Here is a 24,056-nt window from a genome sequence, read left to right on the forward strand (position 1 = left end):
TAGGTGGGTAACAACCACCATGGTACTAAAATAGAAGAGATGAAATAACAAATACTTAGTAAGTGCTTTAGGGTCCTTTCAATCAAGCATAAATAAGAAAAGTACCTAAGAGATTTAGAAAGCTGCTCTAGCCCTGCAGTTTGGCAAAGAAAATGGGAGAGGACCTGCAAAATAGTGGACACCTCTTGAAATGTCACTAAACCACTGTATAAAGTGAAAACAACCTGCTCAAAAGGAAAAACCCAGCTCTCCACCAAAAGGGATGAACAATACCTGGACAAGATCCTTCCTTCCAACAAGCAAGGCAGAAGTGGCATTCTTCTGACACGTTTCTTGAATATCATTTACATTTAATCTGAAATTTTAAAAGAATTAAAAAATTTCTTTCTAGTTAATTTTTTTTTTCGTATTTTTCTGAAGTTGGAAACAAGGAGGCAGTCAGACAGACTCCCGCATGCACCCGACCAGGATCCACCCGGCATGCCCACCAGGGGGCAATGCTCCACCCATCTGGGTCATTGCTCTGTTGCAACCAGAGCCATTCTAGCGCCTGAGGCAGAGGCCATAGAGCCATCCTCAGCGCCCGGGCCAACTTTGCTCCAATGGAGCCGTGGCTGTGGGAGGGGAAGAGAGAGACAGAGAGGAAGGAGAGGGGGAGGGGTGGAAAAGCAGATGGGCACTTCTCCTGTGTGCCCTGGCCGGGAATCAAACCCGGGACTCCTGCATGCCAGGCCGATGCTCTACCACTGAGCCAACCGGCCAGGGCTCTAGTTAAATTTCCTAAATCAACTACTCCTGGTTTAACAAACAGACTAAAAACTGCCTCTTTGTCACTCAAAATGTTGTATTTGTATTGGCTTAAAATCCCTTTGTACATAACATGAAGAAAATGCTTAACTATCAGCTGAGGTCATGCTGTGGGTTCCAGCCTAGGGCAGGTGAAATCGCTCACTTCTCTGAAGGCAGGAGAGAAGCCAGGTTCAAAAACCAATTTTCCAACCTGCTTCTCTGTGGAGTTCTCCAGGCTTGACAGTTGAATAAAAATGGATTGCAATACATATAATATCATAGTTTCTAACACAAATAGTAGTATGCTGTGTATATACTACAAATAAATACTTTTTATAATGTGTTCAAGTTCAGGAAGAAGGAGAAGCATTGGCCAGCCTCTGTATGCTAGTCACTCACCCACCAACTCCCTTCACTCAAAGTGGCTCTGCTCTACCTGTTTTACTGGCTGGCAGAATTCTGAGACTGTTCCTAAGATTTCTCCCTCCTGCTGTATTGTTTATAACTCCCCCACTTTAAGTGTGGGCAACACCAATGAACACTGATGGGATATCACTCCCATGATTAGATTATTATTAATCAGTTGACTTGGAACTTGTAAAAAGGAAGATAATCTTGAGTAAGCCTAACTTAATCAGGTGATGCCTTAGAGAGGTGAAGTGACAGAGAGAAATGCCTGCTGACCTCAAAGGAGATGAAATTCACCTGGTTAAATGGCTACCAGAACCTGAATCCTGCTAATAACCTGTACGAGCTGGAAGAGGCCTGGAGCATTAGATGAACATACTGCCTGGTCAACTCCATGAGTTCAGCCTGGACCCAGCTAAGCCACACCCGGGCTCCTGACCCTTGGAAATTGTGAGATAATAAATGTACGTTGTTTTAAGCCACTAAGTTTGTGGTAATGTGTTATGCATCAATATAAAGCCAATACCCTGGGCTTCTCCTAAAACTGCTTTTGCAGAAAGAGTTCTAGTACTTAAAAAAAAAAAAAAAAAAGACTCTTTGATATCTTTGATAATTATGACAGGCACAGCATACATCAAGTTTTGGACTTACATGTATAGCTCTCCCAGAGACTTGTGAACAGGAAGAAGGCATGCAATATCCTGGATGATAACCTTCCCTGCAGCCTTGATCGGTCGATTGCCAGAGTCCAACCCCTCGCGCTTGCTTTTCCATCTCCTTGATTTCTGGGGGAGATGACAAGGTATAACTAATGGGGACATTGATGCATGGAGACCTACAGTTGCAGAGCACATCACAGTTGGGTCATTGGTAATTTGCAGAGACTTTGCATTATATCATGCCCACAATTATATGAATCAGCATCTGTAGGAAATAAAAGGATGACAAAGGGCATTGAGCTCTTGGTCCAAAATCCTAACAGAACTGTGTACACTGCGCAGGTGCTCAAAAACAGACACCTTGAAGTCAGAATTTTAAAAATAAAGAAGAAAAAGAACAGTAGGTAAATATGTTAGCAGAGATCACAAAAATGTGGGAGAAGAGCAACTTTTAAGGCTGGGTTCAAAGTTCTTGCTTGAAACTAATCAAAGTTTTTTTTTCCTTCCAAGAGTTTTAATAGGATTTGTTGAGAATTTAATCCAGACATGGCAGTGTGGGTTCTGTACACTTTAATCTATGGTAGGCAGACAGGAAAATTTAGCAGCTCAAGGAGAATTACCCTGTTTTTCCTAGCAGACTTGATTTATTTCTAAAAGTGGTCATTTTAGAATGTCAAAAATACTTGAGCACAGGGACATGACTAATGGACATGACAGATCACGAGCAATTATCTTATTTCCCCAGAGCGTCCCCTACAAATGGCTGTGTAGGAGCACGTATGTGGGAAATGAGAGATTATTTTTGAAAATGAGAATTACTAGAGAGTAGCACCATCTGGTCTCTTCAAAATGACAACCAGCCAAGGGAGTGATATTCTATTTTATTTTATTGCCAGAAATTAAAAAGGGGGCCACCAGTGACTCAACTCATGAGGAAGGAGATATGTTTATTTTAAAAGGATGCAAAAGGAGCTAGTAAAAGGGCCTGCAGTTTGGAGTCAGAAAACCAAGCTTTACTGGTCCTTTTGCCACATGTACTGGTTCGAGGTGACCCTGGCAAATTCACAAATATTTGCTGCGAATTTCATCTCACGGCACTCTCTCTTCATTCCCTGATAACATGGGGCTCCGGATGAGCTCTGTCATCCCAATCTTAATAAAGCACAATGAAAAGGAGAGTGCAAACTCTGAAATCTGAAAAAGTATAATTTTAAAATTTGTACTTTTCATGAATGTGTATAAACCTTCAGAACTTTAGATTAAATCATTACTTAGATTCCTCACACACTCATTCTCCACAAGTGATTTTTATACAATCACTCTTTCATAAATTAGTCATGGTCTGTATTCAGACATCTCTGACCCCTGATGTCCCATCTAATCCCCAGTTGCCCAATGCATGTTAACTTCCTATAAGATTAATTAAGTGGTATGGAACTTACTAAATCCAGGTCACCTGGACTTAGTTCATAGAAGGTAAATGAAGAAATTTAGCTGAAATATTTGAATTGCTTATCATAATGGTTAATACATATCCTACATTATCAATTTAGACCTTAACCCATTTGTTCTTAAGAAGCAGTTTGGTTACTATATACTTTATATTCACACAGAAAACATTCTGCAACACAAGGGGAAGCTTAATCTATTATTGTGGGGTAGCCCCTCAATTCTCTGCTAGCCCTGGTTATTTTCTAAGTTGAATTGTGTGTGTACTTACAAAAAAACACTATTCTTTTAGCCACAAATATCCTGACGTGGGTGCAAAGGGAGATGTGCTAAAGAGCAAACAGCCTGTCAGAAGGGACTGGAGCCAGGCAGTGTCAACCAACACAAGATGATGCCGTCATGCATGCACTAGCATTATGATATGCCTGGTTTTAGTAGGAAAGGTAATTTGGCAGAGACAGGAACAGCACAACGTGGTTAACTACAACAGGGGGTATGTAAGTACACATACTCATTTCATTGTCATTTTCATCCAGGTTTCCAGGAGTTTAAAAATCCCAGGAAATGACAGACCCACTGGTCCCACAAGAGCTAACTAGTCAGCTCACAAGAGATTTAGGGTACCAAATTAAAAAAAAAAAAATCTTCACTAAAAAGCTTCGACCAGGAAGGGAATCCATCTAATTCCGTCTCCGAGGTGGTCAGAAGGCTTCTAAAACACTGTTTCAGGCAGTCACAAAGGAAAAATGAGAAACATTTAAACAACTGAGCAATGAACTAGCCCTGCTTAATTAAACAGGGGGCTCACAAGGGAAGGGGTCTACAGCTTTCAGACCACAGTGAAAACCACAATCCCTGACTTTTTAGCAAGTCCAACAAAAATATAATATTAAGACCCATATGCCAAATGTGGTTCATTTGCAAATAAACTAGCTTGTTTTAAAATGTTTTTCCTAGCAGACTTGAATTATTTCTAAAAGTTATCATTTTAGAATGTCAAAGATACTTGCACAGAGGGACGTGGATAATGGACATGGAAGATCATGAGCAAGATCTTATTTCCCCAGAGCCTCAGCTACAAATGACTACATAGGAGGACGTACGTGGAAAATGTGAGCTGTCCTGGACACAAGTCCAAGTGGAGACATTTGACTTAGGATTTAAAGGCTTGCTTGTCATTATTGACTTTGGCTTCTGATACAGACTGCTCACCTTATGTGAGTGTCTCACTACTGCTCACTAACAAGGCATTGTTGCCTCCATTACTCAAGGCCACATTCGCAAGAGGTGAGATTTGAACACAGGCCCAAATTTGTTAACCTGTTCTTAAGAGCAGAAATTTAGATCAAAAAGAAAAAAAATTTAAGTCCTGAGTAACCTACCTGTTTATATGTAAATATAATAGTTTGGTCCATTTTTATTTTTATTTTTTGGTCCATTTTTAAATGGATCCATTTCTTCATATAAGGAGACCAGCATCTGATTCTAACAAGGCCCAAACAACACACCATCCTCTACAATTACTCACTGCTAACGTCACCCCTCTGCCAAGCACTGTGACTCTGTCCTGCTAAGCCTGGGCATGCTGCAGACTGGCAGAGGCAAGCAGCTCCTGCAACCACATGGCTCCACCTGGGCATGCCATGCTCAGTCCCAGGTGCTGCATTTCAGGTCAGCCTCAAGAGCCAGTACCTCACATTGTTTAATCACCTCTATGGATCTGTTAGGATTAGGAGCACTCAGAAAGAAGATTCAGGGTCCAGTGAGGTGTCTTAAGACTCTTCCCCCATTTGCAGTCCTGGGTTACAGAGATCAGTAGAAACAAACCAGTGAGTCGTCAATAGGTACTTGGTGGAAACGTACAGATAGTGGTCTTGGACAACTATCCACAATTATCCTGCACTGAATTATGGAAATCACAGTCTGTATTTCCTGGTATTTCCTTGTCAACATCTTGAGACACCAGGCTTCTAGGTGCTTCTCCATTTGAGCTGTCTGATGTGAGGTGATGTTTTATGAAATCTCAATTAAGCTGCCTTTCAGTCTAAAATTAACACACCAGTCTGAGTATGGCCGATCTTTCCAGGCGAGGGGAGGGCACCAGCCCAAGTGCTCCCTAATCCTCCTGCATTGCTCCAGTCCCACTCTGACAGGCTAAAACGTGAATACTTTTCTGCACAGTAAAATCAGTACCCCTGGGAGACAAAGAACTCTGCATTTCTCTCACATCTTCTCAATGCCCAATCAAGAGAAAATGCCCTTTCCCCACAGGTTATGAGCAGGATTCAAGGAAGAAAGACAAAGCAAGACAGACAAATTATCACATAATGAGCACCAGATGCTCCCCTGAACATACCAAGAAGGCGTTCATGGAATTACGGGCAAGAGGACAAGGAAGAAAGGAGTCGGGTGGGAGGGCGGGGGAGGGAGGCATTGGTGCAATTAGCACTGAATGACAACCAACAGCCAGCTTGCGACTGTACCACCAGTGTTACTGCTACAATCGGAGGCAACATGGATGCCAATAAATGGGTAAAATGTAAAAACAGCCCAAGAATAAGCCACCAACTGCTTTGCAGCAACCCCATCAATAATGCATAATCAGCAGAGTGGGCCGTGAGTCAAGATGAGTTCCTGTTCAAAAAGCGGCCGGAGCGGGGACTGCTGGAAAAACCAGTGAAATTCAGCAGTCAGGTTGGCTGGGACAGGCGCTCTGAGGAAAGGTGGCCACACCAGCGGCTCCCCCTGCAAGTTGTTGGCAGTGGTGGTACTTGCTAATCAGGGCTCCTGATTTCGACTGGTTTTTATATGAAAAGGCTATAGAACTATTCCCCTCAGTATTTTTTTATACCAGATGAAATTTGCGCTAAAGCCTCAAGGGTGCCTTGCACAGCTTGAGGTCACCATGGTACTAATGACACACATAGAGGGGGCAAGAGAGGAAGACGGAAGAGGGGAGATGGCTAATAGGAGTAAGAAAGGAAGAAAAGGAAGAGAGGATTCCATAGTACAGGTTTTACTGTCAATGAAAAATACTATAGGTTAAAAAAAAAAAATTTTGTTCCAGAAAATTTCCAAAGGATAAAAACTAGCTTATGTGTCATGCCAATGAAGCAGGTGGGCACGTCCCTCTTTGAATTAGACCAAGACAATAAAAACAGACAAGATGGTGGAAGCCTCTCATCTCTTCCTCTGCTTCTCCCAATGCCAAAGATAGGCTTTTGAAAGCTCTATGAAATTATACAAAATAGTCCAAATGAAATCAGGTTAGCTAAAGGCTTAAATTCAGGGTTCTTTCCAAGAAACCCAGTAGTGAGCTTCATTTTCAAAGAACTCCATTCACAATTCTTAATGGTATCGGCATTCACTCATTTGAACCTGTCAGAGAACAAGGAGGCAGTCCTTGGAGCCTGACTCCCAAGAATGAAAATTCACTGTTGCTGGTCCTGAAACCCAGCCAGCCTGTCACTTCAGGTTCCTCAAAGCCAGCAGGTGGCATTTTATTCTTGGGCCTTTGGGCAGAGAGACAGGATTGGTCAAGGAGAGCATTTGCACAGCGCACAGTACCGGGAAGTCGTTAATTGCTTGTATGGACCAACGTCGCCGGGCAGAGCGAGGAGACATCTGTGCGTGAAAACGTTACACCCAGGAGGAGGGAAGAAAAACACCAAGAAAATTAAAAGGGAAAAATATAGAATAAAATGAAAGCTTCCTACACATCTGATGGGTTAAAAGGTACCATAATATACTACAAAATCAGGATTGAAATGACTACAAAATCTGAACCTAAACACAGCAGTTGGTGGATTACCTCACCTCCCACCCAACCCATCATACTCCAGAGCCAGCGCCAATGTCATTGTTCTTCAGCCCAAAACACATTTCAAGATACATGAAGGCTGACGTCCATGCTGCTCTGACAAAGGAACAATGATCAAGGTCTGTGGCTCTTTACCAAGGACAAGATCACAGAGCAAGTGGAGAAATGGTGGAGGACTCTCCTTTCCGCAATGGCAGGAGCATGCTCATATGTGAGAAGATTCTCATTCCTAAAAAGGAAGTTCTCCCATATACTCAGGACCACATTTTTTTGGTGTGTGGATAAAGGGCATTGGAGAAATTGGAAATCTCGACCTTGGGACTGCAGGACTATTTTTAGAGATGCCATGGGGAGGCGAGAGCCCCAGAGAAATGCAGGGAGGAGGGAATGAAAGCTGAGGACTCAGGCTCTTAAGGGCATTCTCGCTAACAACATGAGCATCAGTGTGAAACTGGGAGCATAGACACTGTTTATGGAAATCAAAATTATTCTAGCAACTTCAAGACCTCCTCAGTTACCTACATTAGAGTTATTTTAATAACATAAACTGAAGTAAACATGGGCAGCTGCAAAAATTTTGTAATGTTTATAGGGTAATGCCTAATGTTTCTCAGAAGTTTTGGGCCTTCCAATATACCCTTAGAATAAGCAGTATTTCATCAACTATTAATAGTTGATCCAGTTACCAAATGAATGTTAGCATCTCTCTGTGTTTTCTAACTTCCTATACAAGGTGTCTCACATGTATTTTTAGAAGTAACCTTGGAATTCCATCTGGAAAACATCTGACTGAATATAAGTGACCTAAGTAGGGCAGGTTAAAAGCACCAAAACAAGAGAAGGGGACAGTAATCCCCAATGGCTCTGCACATTCTTTTCATAAATGACAAAATATGCTATAATTCCTTCACTGCTATATATTTATATTAATGCCGTTGCATTTTTTTTCTTTGTTCTTATTCACTTAAAGATCTTAGGGATAGCCTGACCTGTGGTGGCGCAGTGGATAAAGCGTCGACCTGGAAATGCTGAGGTCGCTGGTTCAAAACCCTGGGCTTGCCTGGTCAAGGCACATATGGGAGTTGATGCTTCCAGCTCCTCCCCCCTTCTCTCTTTCTCTCTCTCTCTCTGTCTGTCTCTCCCTCTCCTCTCAAAAAAAAGGAATAAATTAAAAAAAAAAAAAAAAAGATCTCAGGGATAGAGATCTAAAAGAGAATAGAAATACATAGGAGAAAGATCTGGGCTGAAAATAAAAACAGGGAAATTTAGTAAACTGGAATTATCTCTAGAACCAATGTAATAAAAGTGATATTATTTGCCCTGTGATACTAGACACTTGAGAATCAGAAAATACTCCCTAAGGCACAAAGCCCTCTTGGCTGCACAAGGAAGACAAAATGGCCTACGTTCAGTGTCACGGCTCTGCTTTACTTCTTTAACCCCTACCCTTTGCCCCATGTAAATGGGAAGGACATGAACATGCTTCAAGGACAGATGAATGTACTTCAGATTCACAACAAAATAACTGATGTGCTCATTATAATGTCTTATTAGATTGAATCACCCGAAACTTTAAGGACAAAATGGTCAAATATCACCAATTTCATACAATTTAACCAAGTAATTACTATATGTCATCCACTGAAATGTGCCTTCCTTCCCCACAGCTTTTAGGGTCCTTGTAATGTTCGATTTCCTGGCTGGTATGATTCTTAATTCACTGAATTATATGCTTATGATTTGTGAATTTTTCTGTACATAGGTTATATAGCAATATAAAAGTTTCATACAAGGGTGGTGGAGGGGAGGGACATAAAGAAAACCAAATAAAAAGTGATGGAGGACAATTTGACTTTGGGTGATGGGTATACAAAATAATCGAATGTCAAAATGATCTGGAGATGTTTTCTCTAAATCTATGTACTGTAGTTGACCAGTCACCCCGTTAAAATTAATTGTCTAAATAAAACTATATTAAAAAAAGGTTCATACAAAATTATAATAAAAGTGTCTCCCCCATTTTACCTGCTTGCTATCTGAAATAAAACTTCAAGATCACTTAACAATCATCCTTAGGGACAATCAGAGTCCAGTTTCTGTAGAGAAGCAGCACAGTGGGAGCCACTACAAACTGAAATATCACAATCCTTTCTTTGGTCTCTCTTTATGATTATGGTGTTTGTAATAAAAGAGGCCAGACCATCAAAAACACAAATGGAGGCATTACAACCCTGGATGGTTGGCTCAGTGGTAGAGCGTCGGCCTGGCATGTGGAAGTCCTGGGTTTGATTCCTAGTCAGGGCACACAGGAGAAGCGCCCATCTGCTTCTCCACCCCTCCCCCTCTCCTTCCTCTTTATCTCTCTCTTCCCCACCCACAGCCAACACTCCATTGGAGCAAAGTTGGCCCGGGCACTGAGGATGGCTCCATGGCCTCCGCCTCAGGCGCTAGAATGGCTACAATTGCAGCAGAGCAATGGCCCAGAGGGGCTCAGCATCACCCCCTGGTGAGCATGCTGGGTGGATCCCCATCAGGCATATGAGGGAGTCTTGTCTGTCTGCATCCCCCCCTGCTTCTCACTTCGGAAAAATACAAAAAAAAACAAACCACAAATGGAGGAATTACAAATGCTTCTGTATTAGCTAAAGTCCCAACTTGGAACTAGAATTATTTTGACTTGACATGGCCTTTACATACTGTCACAGAGTTGAGTACTGTGACAGTGTGTAAAGGCTATGTCAAGTCAAAATAATTCCAGTTCAGTCCTGACCGGTTGGCTCAGTGGTAGAGTGTCGGCCTGGCGTGCAGGAGTCCTGGGTTCGATTCCCGGCCAGGGCACACAGGAGAGGCGCCCATCTGCTTCTCCACCCCTCCCCCTCTCCTTCCTCTCTGTTTCTCTCTTCCCCTCCTGCAGCCAAGGCTCCATTGGAGCAAAGTTGGCCCGGGCGCTGAGGATGGCTCTGTGGCCTCTGCCTCAGGCGCTAGAATGGCTCTGATTGCAGCAGAGCAATGCCCCAAGATGGGCAGAGCATCGCCCCCTGGTGGGCATGCGGGTGGATCCGGTCAGGCACATGTGGGAGTCTGTCTGACTGCCTCCCTGTTTCCAGCTTCAGAAAAATAAAAAAAATTAAAAAAATAATAATTCCAGTTCCAAGTTGTTGCCCAGTCTGAATCCAAGCATAAGTAGCACATGACATGATTCAAAAAGAATTCAGAACTGCCCCTTTGAGTAAAAGATCTGCTCAACCTGGCCCTGATGCTAAAGTAAATTCCCATATTTACACAGCCATGAGTTTGTCTGGCAAGCATGCATGTCAAATTAAAAAAGAAATGCCTCAATTCCAATCCATTTATTAAGTCATCTAACCAGTTATTGGCTAGCTTGCATTAAAGAAAAAAAGGACATTTTTTGAATGTAAAAGATTTGGGAGATCCAGTGTTCCAAGGTCTGTCACAGAGGGGGAGTGGAAGTCATTCCAGCTGAGATGTGAAGAAGAGGACTATAGAAAGATGGACAGAAAGGCAACAACAACAAAAAATCACTACCCCTATTTAACTAAATGGTTTTGCTCAAGTCTGGTCCTGTCTCAAGCATCAGTTCCTGCCACTCATTTCGGATGACAAATTCAGAGATGGGTAACTACCAGGATGAACCAAGGTTAGATAGTAAACTGCAATCTAAGTGAAAACAGCTCTAACACTTGCTAGAAATTGGTTTATTTAAAATAATTCAGCCCTGGCCAGGTAGCTCAGTTGGTTAGAACATTGCTCTGATATGACAAGGATGCAGTTTTTTGTTTTTATTTTTTAGGTGAGAGGAGGGGAGAAAGTGAGGCAGACTCCCACATGCAACCCGACCAGGATCCACCCGGCAACCCTACCTGGAGCCAATGCTTGAGTAGCAAGCTATTTTAGGAGCCTGAGGCTGACATACTCCAACAGAGCTATCCTCAGTGCCCAAGGCCACGCATGAACCAACTGAGCCACTGGCTATAGAAGGGGAAGAAGGGGAGAAGAAGAAAAGAAAGCAGGTGAGAAACAGATGGTCGCTTCTCCTGTGTGCCCTGACCAGGAAACAAACTTGGGACATTCACATGCTAGGCCAACGCTATATCCACTGTGCCACTGGCCAGGGCCAGGTTGCAGTTTTGATTCCTGATCAGCACACATACAGGAATCGGCTCATGAGTGAATGGATGGGTGAATAACAGGTCAATGTTTCTCTCTCTTTCCCTTTCTTCTTTCTCTCTCTTTCTCTAAAATCAATAAATAAAAATGTAAAAATAAAATAATCCAAAAAATTTTAATCATAGTCAATCCATCATTTCCTAACCAGTGGAGGAAAACAACAAAGAATCCCTAAGGACTGAGTTTGTGAGTAGCTCAGTGGTAACTGTTTAAAAACATCACGTGAGGTAAAAATCAGCTTAAGCCAGACTTTTAAATCTGACAAGAAAGAATTCTCAGAGTCTTTCCTACGTTCTGCCAACATTCTCTACATTGTCGTTTCTAAAGGCTTCTGACAGCTCAATAGCTACTTTAAGGACAATGAGTTCCTTAAGAACCCAGGAACAAAAGGACAGATGCAGGTGATTTTTATATAAACTAGGCTATTCAAATGGGTACTTCAAGCCCTGGCCAGATAGCTCAGCTGGTCAGAGCATTATCCTGATAGACCAAGGATGTGGGTTCGATCCCCCGTCGGGGCACATACAAAATCAATCAATGAATGCATAAATAAGTGGAACAATCAATTTCTCTCTCTTTCCCTTTCCATTTCTCTAAAAATTAATTTTTTAAAAATTAGTTCTTTAAGTGTAGACTTAGGAAAACTATAAAACCTCTTAGAGATCAACTTTAAAACTTCTCAAGAAATGAAGTTGCAAATATATCAAGATCCCAAGCCTTCAGAAATACCTCTTAATTTAACAAACATCAGAATACCAAGGAATACCGGAAGCTAAATTATTCTATCTGAAAGAATGAGGATCAACTTAATGAATGGGGATTACAAGAGCAGGGTTAAATGGGGAGAGAAGACTATAGATTATAAGAACTAACATTCCCCCCACATACAATTTACAGTAGTTAAAACCAATGGAAGGGCACAAAACAATGGTCTTTCTTTAACAAACTAATTATGAAAGGGAAAGACTATAGGGGATTACTAATTTAGCTGCTGTGTGTACAAGCAGGGAGACAAAGAACAAGAATCCAGGGAAGGGGTAAGAATCAAAGGCCGTGGCTCTGCTGCTTACCCGCTCCTTGTAGTAGAAGGAGCTGATGGAGACCTGCTCTTTCTCACTGCGAGTGGGGCTCCCACTGTATAAACGGAGGTTCCCAGGGGCCTCTGTGCGGATCTTCATTGGTGCAATCAAGCCAGTATGATAAGCAGACAAGGCCGAGAGAGATCTGTGGTTGAAAATGCAGCATTACCCATACTGGCTTTAACCTTTTCATATTTCTAAGTAGTGCCATTCTTAGCACTCGATGAAACCAAGAGGAAAAGGTGGATAAAATGGGGGGGGGGGATGGAAACTCCAAAAGAAAGGACCAAATAGAACTTTCAGAACTGAATAAAACTTTATCTGCAGGAACAGAGAATCTCTCTCTGATTATATACAAAGAAAACTCACAGGAATCTACAAACTACCCACACTAATAAGTGAATTTAGATACCAAGTCAATCTACAAAACTCTACTGTATTTCTATATATTAGAAACAAACATTTGGAAAATAAACATTTTTAAAAAATTTAATTTACAATAGCATAAAAACACATTAAATAGCTAGGAATAAATTTAATTTTTAAAATGTACACTGAAAATATAAAATATAACTGAGAAATTAAAGATGACCCAAAATGGCAGAAAAGTATATCATGCTAGTGTCTTGAAAGGTTCCATATTGTTAAGATATCATTTTCTCCAAATTGATCTATAGCGTCAAGACAATTCCAATCAAAATTTAAGCTTTATCACAGAAAACAATAAACTGACTGCATCTTTTACAGAAATGTAAAAGACCTAGAATAGCCAACCCAATCCTGAATAAGAATAATAAACTTGGAGGACTTATACTACCAGATTAGAAGACTTACTATAGTATATAAAGCTACATTAAGAGTATAATGTTGACTTTGACATAAGGAAAAACCAATAGATCAAAGGGAAAAAAAGTCCTGAAATAATTTCGACAAAGGTATCAATGTAGAATAAGAAAAGTCTTTTTTATAAATGGTGCTGGAACAATAATATCTCTACTAAAAAATAAATAAAAAAAAAAAAATTTGACTCCTACCTAACATCATACACAAAAATTAGTTTGAGACTGATTATAGAACTTTAACAAGGATTTTTAAACTACAAACTTTTGAAAGAAAACACAAAAGAATAGTTTCATGACCTTGGGGTAAGCAAATAATTTTTTAGATAGACTACACCAATAAAATTTTTAAAGTGATGAACTGGACTTCATCAGAATTAAAAACTACTTTTATAAAAATTGCTAAGGAGGGAAAAAGACAAGTCACAGATCAGAAGAAAATCAATACTACATACATATATCTAGCAAAGGATTTGCAACCAAAATGAAAAACTACCACAAATAAATAATAAAAAACAGTCCCCCAAAATGGGCAAATACTTGAAAAGGCATATCATGAAAGATAACCAAATGGTCAATTAGCACAGAAAAGTGGTTCAACATCATTTCTCATCACTAGGGGTGATGCAAATTAAAGCCACAGTCAGATAATACTATACACCTACCACAATGGCTAAAGTTAAAACAATGGAAAATTTCAAGTTTGGGAGAAGATATGGAGCAACTGGTACCCTGAAATATTGCTGGTCAAGAGTGTAACTTGGTACAACCGCTGGGAACAGTTTTTTTTGCCAATTCTAATAAAATTAAACATACACCTATACTACGACCAGCGATTTGACTCCTTGGGTAGAGAAATTAAAACACATGTCCATAAAAAGACTTGTATTTGTAGGTCTACACAAAATAGCTCAAAACTGGAAATAATCCTTATGTTCATCAATAGGAGTATGAATAAACAAACAATTAGTTTCATGCAGTGAACCGATAGATACATGCAACAATTAGGATTAATTTCAAAAACACTGAGTTGAGCAAAATAAGCCACACATAAACTAGCACATGCTGCATGAGTCTAAGTGAAATTCAAGCATAACTAAACTACAATGATGGAAGTCAGAGGAGAGGTTTCCTCTGGACTAAGGGATCCGGGGACTTTTAGAGTGAGGGCAATGTATTTTGATCTGGGTGCTTGTCATCAAGGTGTACACTTCACATTTGTGTGCTGTAAACTATAACTCAATAAAATACTATCAGTATGAAAAACATTCGAATAGGAACATATCAGAAATCCTCTGATCCAAAGCTCAGATGAAGATATTCTCGTTTTCCTTTGATAGTAGGTGACTGTTTTCTAGCCAAACCTTTCAAATAAGGAACCCAATATAATGTAAGGGGTCTCTAGCACTAACTCCTAGTTCTTTCAGACCAAGGTCTCATCTGCCTGGGTGACTGCAGGCTTGCAAACTCCCAAGACAGCAGCAGCGCCTGCTCATGCACTTCGTTCAACCTCCTTTCTTTCTTTCCTTTTATTTGTTTTTTTGGTTAAATTTAATGGGTAACATTGGTTAACAGAATCATAGAGGTTTCAGGTGTACATCTCTATGATACATGATTTGTATATTGCATCTCTGTCCCTTTCTTTCTTGTTAGATCAGCTATTCATTCATAAGTACACTAATATATTACACCAATATATGGTGTTCATAGCAGGAGGGTTTAGCAGTCAGTTATCATGGTCACCACACCAAAGAACCAGAAGTCTATGGTATATAACTTATAATATTTAGGTTTAAAAACCAATAATATGCCTGGCCTGTGGTGGCGCAGTGGATAAAGCATTGACCTGGAAATGCTGAGGTCGCCGGTTCGAAACCCTGGGTTTGCCTGGTCAAGGCACATATGGGAGTTGATGCTTCCAGCTCCTCCCCCCCTTCTCTCTCTGTGTCTCTCTCCTCTCTCTCTCTCTCTCTCCTCTCTACAATGAATAAAATAAAAATAAATTTAAAAAAAAACACAATAATATGGAGGATGTTGTGTGAATGTGTGCATGTGTGAGGGGGGAACCGGTGTGTATAGAAACTCTCTATACTTTCCATTCAATTTTGCTATGAATCTAAAATTGCTCTAAATAATAGAGTTTATTAAGAAAAAAAACTTGGGCCTGACCTTTGGTGGCGCAGTGGATAAAGCGTCGACCTGGAAATGCTGAGGTCGCTGGTTCGAAACCCTGGGCTTGCCTGGTCAAGGTACATATGGGAGTTGATGCTTCCAGCTCCTCCCCCCCTTCTCTCTCTCTGTCTCTCCTCTCTGTCTCTTTCTCTCCTCTCTAAAATAAATAAATTTAAAAAAAAGAAAAAAAAAAGAAAAAAGAAAAAAAACTTGGCCCTGGCCGGTTGGCTCAGTGGTAGAGTGTTGGCCTGGCATGCAGGAGTCCTGGGTTCGATTCCCAGCCAGGGCACACAGGAGAAGCGCCCATCTGCTTCTCTACCCCTCCCCCTCTCTTTCCTCTCTGTCTCTCTCTTCCCCTCCCGCAGCCAAGGCTCCATTAGAGCAAAGTTGGCCCAGGTGCTGAGGATGGCTCCATGGCCTCCACCTCAGGCGCTAGAATGGCTCCAGTTGCAACAGAGCAACACCCCAGATGGGCAGAGCATCACCCCTTGGTGGGCATGCCGGGTGGATCCCAGCTGGGTGCACGCGGGAGTCTGTCTCTCTGCCTTCCCACTTCTCACTTCAAAAAAATAAAATTAAAAATTAAAAAATAAAGCCTGACCAGGTGGTGGCACAGTGGATGGAGCGTCGGACTGGGATGGAGAAGACCCAGGTTCGAGACCCTGAGGTCGCCAGTTTGAGTGCAGGCTCATCTGGTTTGAGCAAAGCACACCAGCTTGGACCCAAGGTCACTGGCTTGAGCAAGGGGTTACTCGGTCTGCTGAAGGCCCACGGTCAAAGCACATATGTGAAAGCAATCAATGAACAACTAAGTACCACAACGAAAAACTGATGACTGATGCTTCTCATCTCTCTCCGTTCCTGCCTGCCTGTCTCTATCTGTCCTTCTCTCTGAAATAAATAAATAAATAAACTTTTTTTAAAATTTAAAAATAAATAAATAAACTTCAGGCAACTCTATGGAACAGGCCCATGCCTTCCTCCACCTACTTCTTTCCCCAGTATGCTCTCTCTTTTTTCCGAAGCACACCAAGTGCCTCTCCTTCCTCTTTCATCCCTCAAGGCCCGTATCTCTCTCCCTTTCTCCTAAGCTCCCAAGGCCCTTATACTATCTCTGTACTTTTCTAAATAAACTTTCCCTTATAATTTGAAAAAAACAAAGAAACAAACTTTACAATATAATCCAGCAATTCCGCTCCTAATTTTCCCAAGAAAAATGAAAATACTTGTTCCCACGAAAGCTTGTATACAAATGTATATAACAACATTATTCATAATAGCCAAAAAGTGGAAATAACCCAAATGCCCATTGAGTGATGAATGAATAAATACAATGTGTGTGTGTGTGTGTGTGTATGATAGACTACTATTTGGCAATAAAAAGAAATAAGGCCCTGGCCGGTTGGCTCAGCGGTAGAGCGTCGGCCTAGCGTGCGGAGGACCCGGGTTCGATTCCCGGCCAGGGCACACAGGAGAAGCGCCCATTTGCTTCTCCACCCCTCCGCCACGCCTTCCTCTCTGTCACTCTCTTCCCCTCCCGCAGCCAAGGCTCCATTGGAGCAAAGATGGCCCGGGCGCTGGGGATGGCTCTGTGGCCTCTGCCTCAGGCGCTAGAGTGGCTCTGGTCGCAATATGGCGACACCCAGGATGGGCAGAGCATCGCCCCCTGGTGGGCAGAGCGTCGCCCCTGGTGGGCGTGCCGGGTGAATCCCGGTCGGGCGCATGCGGGAGTCTGTCTGACTGTCTCTCCCCGTTTCTAGCTTCAGAAAAATGGAAAAAAAAAAAAAAAAAAAAGAAATAAAGTACTGATACATGCTATAGTATGTATGATCCTTAAAATATTACATCAAATGAAAGAAGCCAGACACAAAGGACCACATATAACATACTTCATTTATATGAAATGCAGAATGGGTCATTTCTGACAGAAAGTAGGTTAGAATTTGCTTAGGGCTGGAAGAATAGGGGACTTCAGGGGAGGGGTAGCAGCTATGAGATATGGAGTTTCTGTTTTGGGTAATGAAAATGTTCTAGAATTCGGTTACAGTGATGACTGCACTTATCTGTGAATATACTAAAAACCACTCAATTATACGCTTTAAATGAGTTGACTGTATTCTATATAAACTATATCTCAATAAAACTGTTAATAAAAAACTTTGTATTTTAAATAAAAGGCAGTAATAATAAGAAATACAGAGCACTCACTATGTGCCAGGCAGTGTTCTAAATGCTTTACAGGGACTAACTCATTTAATCTTTACAGTAAGTAAAGGAGGCAGGTGCCATCACCATCCCCAAGTTACTGTTGAGAAAAATCGAGCCCAGTCCTAAGATCATAAACCTGCAAGGCCAAGATTTGGATCCAGCAGTTTGGCTCCGAAATTCATATTCCCACTTGCTACACTAGATTGCCTCTCAAGTAAAAAGGCAAAAAAATAATGAAGACTAAACAGAAAACACATTAAATTGTTAACAGTGCCTTTCCCCAGGGCATGTTTAAAAAAAAACCAACCCAAAAACTTTCATTATTTTACTTTAAAACTTCCTACTGTTTGAGTTTTTCCAACATACTTACATAATTTTGAAAAATTAAACATGTTGCAGTAACGTTAGAGGTGGTATGTTACTATTGTAGGACTACTTATTATCTTTTCTAGTTTTATTTAATATTCAAATAACACTTTAGCAAATGGAGGAAAGCACATTAAAAAGAAACTTGTTTTGACAACAGCTTTAATGAAGCTACTCCTTCTAGTGGTCTGGTCATAACTTCACAACAAATATCTCAGCTTAGTCGCAACTTAACGAATCTGATCTTTCTTGAATAAATCTTATAACAGATATCTACTGAAGATAAAACTGCCCAAAGACAAACTCAGGGGTCATCCCCAGATGAATGCCCACTTCAGGAGTGTAGCTTACATCTGTATCTCCCACTCACCTCGGAGTAGGTTCTGTCGGGGACACTGCTCGATGCATCGTCATAGGCCTTGTGAAATACACCAAATACCCTGACAAGGGAGACATCACATGTGCACATCAAGGTCAATGAGCTGGATGTGGAAAATCCTATGGCAGCCCCAGTTAATCTTTTTTTCTATCTCAATATACCTGAAGGACAGGACACAGTTCCCTGAGGTGCAAAGGCTAATGACGATAGCCATGCTTAACAAAGACAAAGGTCAAAATCTCCAGGATCCAGGAGAGACGGATGTATGTGGTTTGGAAAAAGTCTTCACAGGTACTTTATATTACCCGACTAGGGGACCTGTCCTGTTGAGACTCAGGACTCTTAGTAAGATGCAAATTCATCCTCATCAAGAATAATTCTGGCCTGACCAGGCGGTGGCACAGTGGATAGAGCGTCAGACTGGGATGTGGAGTACCCAGGTTCGAGACCCTGAGATCGCCAGCTTGAGGGCAGGCTCATCTGGTTTGGGCAAAGCTCGCCAGTTTGGACCCAAGGTCACTGGCTTGAGCAAGGGGTTACTCAGTCTGCTGAAGGCCCCTGGTCAAGGCACATATAAGAAAGCAATCAATCAACAACTAAGGTGTCGCAACAAAAAACTAATTATTGATGTTTCTCATCTCTCTCCGTTCCTGTCTGTCTATCCCTATCTATCCCTCTCCCTGACTCTCTGTCTCTGTAAAAAATAATAAAAAAATAAATTTGAGGGAAAATTAATTTAATCAGCAATGGGTACACAACTATTAGGATTTGTATCTCATCATTAAAAAAAAAAAAAAGCGCCTGACCTGTGGTGGGACAGTGGATAAAGCATCGACCTGGAAATGCTGAGGTCGCTGGTTTGAAACCCTGGGCTTGCCTGGTCAAGGCACATATGGGAGTTGATGCTTCTAGCTCCTCCCCCCTTCTCTCTCTCTCTCTCCCTCTCTCTCTCTCTCTCCCCCCCCCTCCTCTCTAAAATCAATAAATAAAAAATTTTTTTAAATTTATAAAAAAAAAAAAAAAGAATAATTTTGGTGAACATTCGTTGGACATGTCCACAGACGCCATTTGGCATCCAACCATATAACACTACTAGAGAAGGCTTTTAAGTTCTCAGGAAATAAAAACAAAGAAAAATTGCTCTCTCTCATAATCTAGAATCAGAGAACCAAAAAGGGACCAACCTGCTCCACAGAACCTGGCCCCCGAGGTCCTGGGAAAGGGAATATTGGCATCTTGGTATGACCCATAGGCAGTGGTTACCCGGGCAAACGTGGGTAAGGGTGGTGTGACGGAGTTTGGGAGTGCAAAGGGGTTGCTTGAAGCACTGTCTTCTTGATTCTGAAATTTAAAAATCAACAGACTAAAAGCTACAACCTGTCTCAAAATGGAATTACAAAATAAAGATATATTACAAAATCAGGGTGTGCCAGAGTTAAGGGAGAAAGAAAAGAAACAGAACTCCAAAGCCTAGGTTGAGTACAAGAATCTCACCACAAAAGACTCAAGACAGGAGACCAGCTGGCGCAGGCAGGGCTCCAAACAACTCTGGTTGCGTTTTACTTTTTGCAGGGAAGTGTCTTTCAGGATCTGGAAAAGGTACAAAACATAGTCAAGAATAGCAACATTATTTCTTCTGATCCGGTTTTATTTTGTTTGGTTTTTTTTTGTATTTTTCTGAAGTTGGAAATGGGGAGAGACAGACAGACTCCTGCATGCGCCCGACCAGGATCCACCCGGCACGCTCACCAGGGGGCGATGCTCTGCCCACCTGGGGCATTGCTCTGTTGCAACCATTCTAGCACCTGAAGCAGAGGCCATGGAGCCATCCCCAGCGCCCGGGCCAACTTTGCTCCAATGGAGCCTTGGCTGTGGGAGGGGAAGAGAGAGACAGAGAGGAAGGAGAGGGGGAGAGGTGGAGAAGCAGATGGGTGCTTCTCCTGTGTGCCCTGGCCGGGAATCGAACCCGGGACTCCTGCACGTCAGGCCAACGCTCTACCACTGATCCAACGGCCAGGGCCTGATCCGCTTTTATTCTTCACAGCAGTCAGAAGCAGTGAGGATGTAGGGAGACTGAGGCATCCCACACAACATCCTACTTTCCACCTTCTATAGAAGCTCAAAGAAAAGACTCATTTCTGCCTGACCTGTGGTGGCGCAGTGGATAAAGCAACAACCTGAAACGCTGAGGTCACTGGTTCAAAAATACCTTGGGCTTGCCTGGTCAAGACACATATGGGAATTGATGCTTCCTGCTCCTTCCTCCTTCCCTCTCTCTCTCTCTCTCTCTCTCTATTTTTTTTCTCTCTCTCCCCCCCTAAGATGAATAAATAAAATTTTTTTCTTTAAAAAAAGATTTATTTCGGAGTCTACTTTGGGGAGCCCTTTCCCTAGCCAGTGCAGGCACATACGCTGGATCTGAGGGTATATTTCTAGTAATGGAACAAATATTCTTTATTTATAGTGAATTCTACTCCTTTTTTCATCCCCTACGCTGCCCCCCCCCCATGAGAAATCTCAGTAGCTTAGAAGTAATACCAGCTGGGCTGAACTGAAAATTGCTCTGAGTGATACAGAGAAGCTAGAGGAAACAGATCTCACTTTAGTGAAAGTTATAATGCATCTTTTTTTTTTAATTTTTTGGTTTTTAAAAATATAAATCTCATCATTTTAAGGCACATGTTGTACATATAAATTGACCCAGTAAGTAAAATTGGACCTGCGCTGTCCGGTGTAGAAGTCATACCCACACGAGGACACCGAGCCAGGGAGTGTGGCTGTCTGAACTGAGATGTGCTGTGAGTGTACAATTCATACTGAATATTAAGACTCAGTACAAGCCTGACCTGTGGTGGCACAGTGGATAAAGTGTCGACCTGGAAATGCTGAGGTCGCCGGTTCGAAACCCTGGGCTTGTCTGGTCAAGGCCACATATGGGAGTTGATGCTTCCAGCTCCTCCCTCCCTTTTCTCTCTCTCCCTCTCCTCTCTCTCTCTCTCCCTCTCCTCTCTAAAATGAATAAAAATTAAAAAAAAGACTCAGTACAAAAATAATGTAAACTATCTCGATAATTTTAATTTTCATATCGATTACATGTTGACATGAGAATATTTTGGGTATACTGGATTAAAATTAAAATATTAAGATTAATTTACCTCCTACTTTAAATTTTTGTGTATGTGGCTACTATAAATTTTTAAATTACATGTTGCATGTATTATATTTCTATTGGAAAGCACTGATTTCAACCTTTAAAGATATCTCCTGATTCTATCATTTTTATATCAAAAGAAAAATCTACCCTTTTTTGTATGTCTCAACAAGACAATAAAATATTCAAATTCCAAGTACAAAATGTCAAATATCACAAAATGTGAGTAATTAGCATTTCATAGATCCTTACAACACTTGAAAATTTTCTTGATTATGTAACTAGATATGGTGCTTGAAATGGGTACTTGAAATATTGGGGAATCACTTAGTAAAGTGTATGACTGTGTAACCCCTATGCTGTACAGCTGGCATGAAAACAAAATGATATTGAATATAAACTGTAGTTAAAAAATAAAATAAAAATTTCTTGATTACAGGTCATACTCCAAGAAGACAGATCAAGTACATATGAAACAAACTAGGCAAAAGGTAACAGCATTCAGGTTAGCTTGGCTTTGTCAGAATTTCTCAGTGACTTCACGTGTGATGCTGCTCACACTGCAAAAGGTACGTGACCCCAGCTTGTGGGCTTTCTCATGGGAACTCTGCCTCATCTGCTCTGCATGAAATGATAAAGTGGGTTCTGAGCCTGTGGGGTAAAGACCAGATGCCAGGCTGGACCACCTCCCTCCGACACCGCCAGCCCTTCACACACTCGCCCATGCCATCAGCCAGCCTCACTTGAAGATGGCGCTGTCCCTTTCTATGGAATGGATTTTTTTAAATAATCACATGCATTTCTTTTTCTGATTATAAAGTATCTTTTATCTTCAGAATACCTCCTGCCTATTGTTTCCAGATAAGTAAAATTGTATTGTAAGGCTCTTAACCTGGAATTAATACATAGTTTTACTGAGATCTCTGTGCAGATTATATGTAATTATCTAACTGCCTATTAATCGTAAGCAATATTTCTCAAATTATATGCAATATTTGTGTAGATTTTTCTAGGAAGGGTCCATAGTTTTCATTAGATTTTCAAAGGGTGTCTATGATACAAAAAGGTCAAGAACCAATGCTCGCCTGACCTGTGGTGGTGCAGTGGATAAAGCGTCGACCTGGAAATGCTGAGGTCGCCGGTTCGAAACCCTGGGCTTGCCTGGTCAAGGCACATATGGGAGTTGATGCTTCCAGCTCCTCCCCCCTGTCTCTCTCTATCCTCTCTCTCTTCTCTCTAAAAATGAATAAACTAAAAAAAAAATTAAATTAAAAAAAAAAAAAGAAATAAAAAGAACCAATGCTCCTTCCTGGCCACGTAACTCAGTTGGTTAGAATGCTGTCCCAATCCACCAAGGTTGCAGGTTTGATCCCCAGTCAGGGCACACACAAGAATCAACCAATGGCCCTGGCCGGTTGGCTCAGCGGTAGAGCGTCGGCCTAGCGTGTGGAGGACCCGGGTTCGATTCCCGGCCAGGGCACACAGGAGAAGCGCCCATTTGCTTCTCCACCCCTCCGCCGCGCTTTCCTCTCTGTCTCTCTCTTCCCCTCCCGCAGCCAAGGCTCCATTGGAGCAAAGATGGCCCGAGCGCTGGGGATGGCTCTGTGGCCTCTGCCTCAGGCGCTAGAGTGGCTCTGGTCGCAACATGGTGACGCCCAGGATGGGCAGAGCATCACCCCCTGGTGGGCAGAGCGTCACCCCATGGTGGGCGTGCCGGGTGGATCCCGGTCAGGCGCATGCGGGAGTCTGTCTGACTGTCTCTCCCTGTTTCCAGCTTCAGAAAAATGAAAAAAAAAAAAAAAAAAGAATCAACCAATGAATGCACAAGTAAGTGGGACAATAAATTGATATTTCTCTCTCTCTCTTTCTCTCTCTCTCTCAAATAAATTGTTATAAAGCCTGACTTGTGGTGGCACAATGGATAGAGCGTAGAGCTGGAATGCTGAGGTTGCTGGTTCAAAACCCTGAAAACCCTGGGCTTGTCCAGTCAAGGCACATACAAACGCCTCTTGTTCCCTCTTTCTTTTCCCACCCCCTCTAAAATTAATAAACAAAATCTTTTGCCCTGGCCAGTTGGCTCAGCGGTAAAGCGTCGTCGGACTGGCGTGCAGGAGTCCTGGGTTCAATTCCCAGCCAGGGCACACAGGAGAGGCGCCCATCTGTTTCTCCACCCCTCCCCCTCTCCTTCCTCTCTGTCTCTCTCTTCCCCTCCCGCAGCCGAGGCTCCATTGGAGCAAAGATGGCCCAGGCACTGGGGATGGCTCTGTGGCCTCTGCCTCAGGCGCTAGAATGGCTCTGGATGTAGCAGAGCGACGCCCCAGAGGGGCAGAGCATCGCCCCCTGGTGGTCATGCCGGGTGGATCCCGGTTGGGCGCATGCGGGAGTCTGATTGCCTCCCCCATTTCCAGTTCCGGAAAAATGAAAAAAAAAAAAAAAATTCTTTAAAAAAAAAGAACCACTGCTCTAATGTTTTCTATAAAAAAAGAATGGCAAGAGTTAACACTCTGGTGTTGGCACATCAGGACAGATGACTTCCTAATCTTAGTGTT

The 24,056-nt window shown here is 42.1% G+C and overlaps 1 protein-coding gene across 2 annotated transcripts in view; it reads right to left on the reverse strand.

The window, feature by feature from the left end:
- WDR59 (WD repeat domain 59) overlaps positions 1–24,056 on the reverse strand; it is a 99,578-nt gene that overhangs the window by 16,039 nt on the left and 59,483 nt on the right. The window contains exons 15-21 of one of the 2 annotated variants that reach the window (XM_066243466.1): positions 19,851–19,946; positions 19,541–19,697; positions 18,348–18,417; positions 12,384–12,537; positions 6,873–6,929; positions 1,849–1,982; positions 274–355 (exon numbers count right to left, since the gene is read on the reverse strand). In XM_066243466.1, coding sequence (XP_066099563.1) covers positions 274–355; positions 1,849–1,982; positions 6,873–6,929; positions 12,384–12,537; positions 18,348–18,417; positions 19,541–19,697; positions 19,851–19,946 — 750 coding nt within the window. The remainder of the gene's footprint in view (positions 1–273; positions 356–1,848; positions 1,983–6,872; positions 6,930–12,383; positions 12,538–18,347; positions 18,418–19,540; positions 19,698–19,850; positions 19,947–24,056) is intronic. The other variant, XM_066243467.1, reaches the window with a different exon arrangement.

Source organism: Saccopteryx bilineata, chromosome 9, assembly GCF_036850765.1.
Source record: "Saccopteryx bilineata isolate mSacBil1 chromosome 9, mSacBil1_pri_phased_curated, whole genome shotgun sequence".
Classification (NCBI taxonomy): domain Eukaryota; kingdom Metazoa; phylum Chordata; class Mammalia; order Chiroptera; family Emballonuridae; genus Saccopteryx; species Saccopteryx bilineata.